This window comes from Cucumis melo, chromosome 3 (assembly GCF_025177605.1).
Source record: "Cucumis melo cultivar AY chromosome 3, USDA_Cmelo_AY_1.0, whole genome shotgun sequence".
Lineage (NCBI taxonomy): Eukaryota > Viridiplantae > Streptophyta > Magnoliopsida > Cucurbitales > Cucurbitaceae > Cucumis > Cucumis melo.
In genome coordinates this window covers 26,860,646-26,868,309 of record NC_066859.1, presented here as the reverse complement: position 1 = coordinate 26,868,309, position 7,664 = coordinate 26,860,646, and the positions used below count along the sequence as shown (strand labels likewise).

The 7,664-nt window shown below is 34.3% G+C and overlaps 1 protein-coding gene across 1 annotated transcript; it reads right to left on the bottom strand.

The window, feature by feature from the left end:
- Positions 1–189: 189 nt before the first annotated feature.
- On the bottom strand, positions 190–6,280 carry LOC103488293 (UPF0481 protein At3g47200-like). The gene is made up of 2 exons (XM_008446966.3): positions 5,166–6,280; positions 190–526 (listed from the first exon to the last, which is right to left on the bottom strand). Exons 1-2 carry the CDS (start codon positions 6,278–6,280, stop codon positions 190–192), a joined length of 1,452 nt encoding a protein of 483 aa, XP_008445188.2.
- Between the last annotated feature and the right edge of the window lie 1,384 nt (positions 6,281–7,664).

Sequence of the window (7,664 nt, the reverse complement as noted above, 5' to 3'; positions counted from 1 at the left end):
ATGTAAATTAAACAGTTATTGATATAAAAAAAATAAAGTTAAAACAATCTTAAATTTCAAGCAAAATACATGCTTCACTGCTCACAAACACATATCTAGGATGCATAAAAATAGCATAATCTTTATTTGAAAAACTTAAACCAAAAGAAATACACACATATATAAAGTACATGAATAGATCTGAGGTAGCTAAGGAGCAGAAGGTTTAGATTTAGGAAAGGCGGATATAGCAGAAAATATGGTTTGCAGGATGGTAAGGACAAGAAGGAAAGTTGCAGCGGAGACAGAGATAGCAGCCCATGGCGTATTGAAATAGTTATGTTTGAGTGAAGCTTTTGCCTTGTTCCACCGTCTATCACAATGATCACGTAAAGCTTTGCTGGTATCGTTGAAGTAGTTATCGTTAGGTGAGCTTGACACAAACTTACAGAGATTGTTAAACAGTTGTGAAACTTCTCTATCACTGCCACCAATATCGTTGATTATGATTTTTTCCTTCACAAGTAAATTCACATCTTTCTCTGTGCTTATCTGTTATTTTCTAGAGTAAAAATAAATATTGCAATGGAAAATTGAAGACAAATTCATTTCAATTACATTCAAAGAAAAATACAGTATTTAAAGTCTTAAAAATAACTACCCACTAACATCATGACCCTAAACTTTCTCCACTAACATCATGACCCTAAACTTTCTCCACTAATCAACATGACCCTAGACTTTCTCCATGATTACAAATCATGAATGACTAATTCCTAAGAAATAGGAACAAACTTGGACTAAATTAACTTAACAAAGATAAACACACATGAGCATGTTTCAATCATAAAGCACTTTCTTAACACTCCTCCTTGCTTTAGGAGTTGCAAACACCAAGTTTTGACCTTAGAAACTCGAACTTGCAAGTAGGCAACGGTTTAGTTAATATGTCTGCAACTTGATCTTCTGTTTTGCAGTAGACAAGAATCACCTCTCCACTTTTCTGCACTTCCCTTAAAAAAAATAACTTGATGTTAAAATGTTTAGTCTTCTTATAAAACACAGGATTATGAGAAATAGCAATAGCCGCTTTGTTATCAACAAGAATCTCCGTGCTTTTCTTCTGCTCCAGATCAAGGTCAAGTAAAATTTTCCTCAGCCATAAAGCTTGATTGGCAGTAGCTGTTGCAGCAATAAATTCTGCTTCAGCAGTGGATTGGGCTACAATCTCTTGCTTTTTCGAGCTCCAAGAGAAAACACCAGAGCTAAGAGTAAAACAGTAACCTAAAGTGCTTCTCATATCATCAATGGAACCTCCCCAATCACTATCAGAAAAACCAATCAGTTTGAACTCCTTGCCCCTAGTGAACTTAACACCAAAATCACTTGTGCCTTTGACATATCGTATCACTCTTTTTGCTGCCTTAAGATGTAATTCACTTGCACAATGCATGAAACGAGACAAAATACTCACAGCATTCAAAATATCAGGTCTTGTTGCTGTGAGATACATCAAGCAACCAATTAAACTCCTAAAATATCCTTCATCAACTTTGTCAGCACCATCTTCTTTGCACAACTTCTCTTTTTGATTCATTGGAGTGCTTACAGCCTTACACTCATCCATCTTAAACTTCTTTAGTATTTCCTTTGCATATTTTTTCTGGCAAATGAAAACTTCACCTTGCCCTTGCTTGATCTCTATGCCAAGGAAGTAGGACATGAGCCCGAGATCTGTCATTTCAAACATCTTCATCATCTCCCATTTGAAATTTTGAATATGATCTGCATTGTTTCCTGTAACCAGTAGGTCATCAACATACAGTGAAACAATAAGAATGTTAGTACCATTGTGCTTAACATATAAGGTTGATTCTGATAGACTTTTCAAAAATCCCAAGCTCAGTAAATGTTCATCAATTTTGCTATACCAAGCTCTTGGAGCTTGTTTTAAACCATAAAGAGCCTTCTTGAGAAGATAGACTTTATTTCTTTCACCTTGCTTCTCACATCCTTCGGGCTGCTCAACATAAATTTCTTCTTGTAAGACACCATTCAAAAAAGCTGATTTGACATCCAACTGATACAATTTCCACCCCTTTTGTGCAGCTATTGCAAATAGTAACCTGATTGTGTCCATTCTAGTAACAGGAGCAAAAGTATCAGAGTAATCAACACCAAAGATTTGAGCATACCCTTTAACCACAAGCCTGGCTTTGTGCTTGTTAATCGAGCCATCAGCATTAAGCTTGGTTCTAAACACCCATTTAACTCCAATTACCTTCCTATCTTGAGGTCTGTCAACAAGGATCCAAGTTTTGTTCTTCTCTATCATTGACAACTCCTCCTCCATTGCAGCTATCCACCTTTGATCTTTCTTTGCTTCTGCATAGTTTGCAGGTTCACACACAGCAACATTGCACCTTTCATAAATATCAGAAAGCAACCTTGTTCCTCTCACGGAAGCATCATCTACTATTTCATTCTGCCTGTCATCTTCCTCTTCAATGCTTGAATCAAAAAACTTGAATTTCATCTTTTCCAAGGTCTGACCTTTCTTCTCTGCATCATCAAAGTTCCACTCTTCATCTTCCTCGAAGTGAACATCCCTGCTCACGACAATCTTTCCAGTTTGTGGTTGGAAAATTTTATAGGCTTTGCTGATAGAACTATAGCCTATAAAGACACCCGGTGAAGCTCTCCTATCAAGTTTGTCACGCTTGCTCTGTGGAACATGAGTGAAACACAAACAACCAAATACTTTGAGAAATTTCAATGATGGTTTGTACCCATACCATGCCTCAAATGGTGTCTTTTCCTTCAATGCTTTTGTGGGAAGCCTATTTTGAAGAAATACAGCTGTATTTGCTGCCTCTGCCCAAAACTTCTTTGGCAAACTCTTTTCATGCAGCATGCATCTTGTCATCTCCATGATGTATCTATTTCTCCTCTCACTAACTCCATTTTGTTGAGGAGTGTAAGGAGCTGTAAGTTGATGTTTTATGCCTGAATCTTCACAAAACTTGTCAAATTCTGCCGAAACATACTCCTTCCCATTGTCAGACCTTACCATTTGAATTTTGCAACCACTTTCATTTTCAACTCTTGCCTTGAACTTCCAAAAGACATGAGCAACCTCTGATTTAAACTTCAAGAAAAAAATCCAGCACATTCTGGTGAAGTCATCAATAAAAGCAATATAATAGAGACTACCTTTTAAAGAAGGTGTTCTCTGAGGACCTGCAACATCTGTGTGAATGAGCTGCAATTTTTGAGTGGCTCTCCAAGATGACTTGGGAAATGACTTCCTATTTTGCTTTCCAAAATGACACGCTTTGCAGCTTGAGATTTCTTCACTAAGCTTGGGAAAATCAAGTGCCAACTCCGTTAGTTGTAGCAGCCCTTGATGATGATAGTGACCGACTCTTTTGTGCCAAAGCTGTGTTTCATCTTCTTTGAGAGCAAAAACAGATTGCTTCTCCTCTAAAGGATTAAGTGAAAAACTTTTTCCTTTCATTTTTACTTTGAAAATATCTTGATTTGCTGCATCCTTAATCAAGCAATATTCATTTTCAAAAGTAACTTTAAAACCTTTTTCAATAAGTTGACCCACACTCAACAAATTTTGGTTAATGTCAGGTACAAAAAGAACATCTTGTATATGCTTTGTACCTTTACAACTGGCAATCGCAATAGTCCCCTTTCCTTTGACTGAGATGTAGTCTCCATTGCCAATTCTGACTTTGGTGATATTTGTTGGCTTCAGATCTTTAAACAACTCCTTGTCATGAGTCATATGGTTGGTACATCCACTGTCAATCAGCCAGCTTTCATTTGACTCACCACCCACGAAGCATGTTGCCACAAACAATTGATCCTCCTCCTCCTCCTCCTGATAAGCAATTTTGGCCTCTACACCTTGTTGTTGATTATTGTTCCTGCAAATTACAGCTTCATGCCCCATTTGGTTACATTTGGTGCACTTGGCGTTTGGTCTCCTCCAGCATTTAAAAGGAGGATGACCCTGTTTATTGCAATGTGAACAGGGAGGATAGGATCCCTTCTTGACTCCTGCTTTGTTGTAAGTTGAAGATTCTCTAGTAGAAATTTGATTCTTCTTGAAAAACTTCTTCTTCTTATTGTTCCTAACGTTCTCATGATGCTTCGCTGGCAAGGCTCCTTCAACAGCACCTTCTTGCCTCATGGCTCTTCTTTGTTCCTGCGCTTGCAAAGCATTGAGTATCTCTGCAAGAGTGATTTGAGTCAAATCTTTGGTATTTTCTAAGGCAGAAATAGATGCCTCAAATTTTTCAGGCACTGATACAAGAATTTTTTCTACAATTCTTGAGTCCTTGAACACAGAACCAAGTAATCTGATTTGGTTTGCAATGTCCAATAACCTAACAGAATACTCTTTAATTGATTCTGTTTCCTTCATCTTCTGCAACTCGAATTCTCGAATCAAGTTTAGCACACGCATTCCTTTGATTCTTTCATCTCCCTCATATTCTGACTTGAGATAATTCCATATCTCATATGCTGATCTCAGAGTCATAATTCTAGTGAAGATAGTAGATGAGACTGCAGCAAACAGACATGCCTTTGCCTTGGATTTCTTTGTCTTCTTCTCCTTTTGCGCTTTGATTTGTGCCATGGTAGGATTGTCTGGAAGAGCAGGAATTTCATAATCCTCTTCCACTGCTTCCCAAATATCCAAAGCTTCCATATAAGCTTCCATACGAACTGCCCAAACTTGGTAGTTGTCTCCATCAAATATCAATGGAGAAATTGAAGTGAAACTAGAACTTGTTATGGCGTCCATGACACAACAACTCACACTCACAGATCCCTTAAGAAGAGAGCTCTGATACCAATTGTTATTTTCTAGAGTAAAAATAAATATTGCAATGGAAAATTGAAGACAAATTCATTTCAATTACATTCAAAGAAAAATACAGTATTTAAAGTCTTAAAAATAACTACCCACTAACATCATGACCCTAAACTTTCTCCACTAACATCATGACCCTAAACTTTCTCCACTAATCAACATGACCCTAGACTTTCTCCATGATTACAAATCATGAATGACTAATTCCTAAGAAATAGGAACAAACTTGGACTAAATTAACTTAACAAAGATAAACACACATGAGCATGTTTCAATCATAAAGCACTTTCTTAACATTATCAAATAATCCATAAATGTTAGATATGGTATTACATAAGTGTTCTTCACTTCTACGGGAAAATGCTCGAACGCTAACAAGTTTCGCATCATAGGTTCAAAGTAATCATCAATATGTAAAGGTGGGATTTCCAAAATCCCATTTTCAAACCTTATGTTCAGCAAACATTTGGTGTTTTTATCTGCTTTCTTGATGGTTACACCAGCTTCACAAATCTCGGTTATGGATGGAGGAATAATAATATTCCACTCTTCCTCATCATTGCTTTTTTGATCATGCTCATACTGATGTTCGGGGACCAAGTAAAAGCTTAAGAAATCGATAAAGTGCTTTGGTTTTATTGATAGGATATCAGATGGTTCATAATTTTCTAACCAACCCATAGTAAGATACTCATAAGTAAGCTGTTTGAAGCAGTTGGGGGCATCCTTATGTTTTGGTATTAGGTCAAATAGATGTTGAAGAACGAAGAACGGAAGTTGATTTTCCAACTTAATCAAATCTTCATCTATATCAGGGATTCTTTCTTTGTAGAATGACATAGATACATTGTTTTCAATTTGCGGGAATAATGATTCATGTGACTCGTTGTATTCTTCAAAATCAAGTATAAAAAACTCGACTATAAAACAACCATCCACAAGCATCATTTTAATGAAATCTTCGTCGTTCATGTTTATAGTTTCTGCATAACAATTTCGAGCTTCTTCCACCCAACTTTGAGCTCTTTTCACAAGATCTTCCACTGATTTAGTTCGCACTAGTTGCTCCAATGATTCCATCTTATAAACACGACGTAAATAGTTAATAAAACCTTGAAGCTTATATTGTTCATTGGCTATCAAATTCTTGTGAGTATGATAGTGAAAAGGACCGATGGAAATGAGTTGAGGGGCATAGGCTTTAGGATTCATCTCACGTAGTTGTTTGGGAACTCGATAGATACTACATTGATTCTCGTGAGTGGGAGGCACTTGATCCAACATTTTTTCTATGGATATTACAACATTATCACAAACAAGTTGTTGTTGATCAACTACACTAATTTCTACCATATTGTTAGATTTTTGGTTTGATACACCATGCACTTCCTGTTGACCATTTTCTTCCATTTGGACTTGGAACATACCCACGTTTTCAAATGATCTCCTTCAACAAATTAAACAATATATATTTTAAAATTTAACTAAATATATTGAATAAACATATATAGGAATGAATGAACATTAAGATAAACTCCATTTCTACAAATTTATAAAAGAAAAATTAACTAAAAGAGGTAGTTTCTAATGTGTCCGAAAGTTATTAGGAAAATAACAACAACTAAACAAAACTAATTTTTTTATTAAAAGAATATCACACGATAATCATAAAGGCAATAATTATATTTAATTTACACCTTCTAAATTATCGGCTATTTTGTTGTGTTAGAATAATTAAAATTAAATGTGTTTGATGACAAATATATAAGATTTCTCTTAAGGATCGTCTGACTTAAAATGTTCAAGTTAACCATGTTATATTTACTATTATATCACTTAACCATTTTTCTTATACTTTCGTGCGAAAATTTGAGGATGAAAGAAAGAAATTAAAGGGAAAGAGTTGTACCTTTATGTGGAAAATTTGATGGAGGTTTGATAGAATGAAAACGAAGGAAGAAAGACCTCAAAAGAGAGTTTTGAGAAGAAGATTGAGCAAGAGAGATGATTTGGAACTCTGATAACAAAGAGGGATGTGTGCATATATACATAAAATTAGATGGAATTAAATGTTTTCATGTGGGACTTGGGAGAGTAAAAAAATACTATGAGACCAAGTACTTTATAAACTTTTGCATGTGTAGTTTTTTAAATTTTGAAATGAATAAAGAGAAACCAATTACTTCCTAATGAAGCTTTGTAAAGAAGAATTAAAAAGAAAAAGAGTGGATATGGAAAGACACTTGAACGAAAAGAATAATAACAAAAATAAATAGATAAATAAAAGCAAGTGTGGATATAATTTAAAGTCATGATTGATGATATAATTAAGTAGTTTATATAAGTAGTTCTATATTGATATATAGATTATAAGTATATTAATTATACACATCATAACTTATAACATGGTCTATTAAATTATAAGTGAGTAGCTCAAATTTTATGATCCAAATGTAGCACTAATTAATTTTGAAAACATAATCCCAAGCTTTGAATTTGTAATTGTAAAATGCATAATTATATTAGAAAGATAAAAATTTTAATAAATCTGGATTTCAACTCAATTCATATTTTAAGTTTATTGAACTGAATTTATAAAAATAAACTCAATTTATAAGAAAAAAAAATGTATTAGATAATGTCTCTTGCTTATCTCATTGTATCATGTTGAGAAAAATAAAAACAATTCTTATTTTAAATAAAATGTCTATTTAAATTTTTTTTCTTATATTTTATAAATAATTTCTATATGACAATTCCATAATAATTAAATAGATTTTTCAAAATAAAATAT

What these genes read in the sequence shown, in the direction of transcription:
- LOC103488293 (XM_008446966.3), bottom strand. Translation starts at nt 6,280, where the DNA reads ATGGAAGAAAATGGTCAACAGGAAGTGCATGGTGTATCAAACCAAAAA. An exon ending in TTTATGGATTATTTGATAAT is followed by an intron (nt 527 to 5,165) that starts GTTAAGAAAGTG and finishes ATAACAGATAAG; the next exon opens with CACAGAGAAAGATGTGAATT.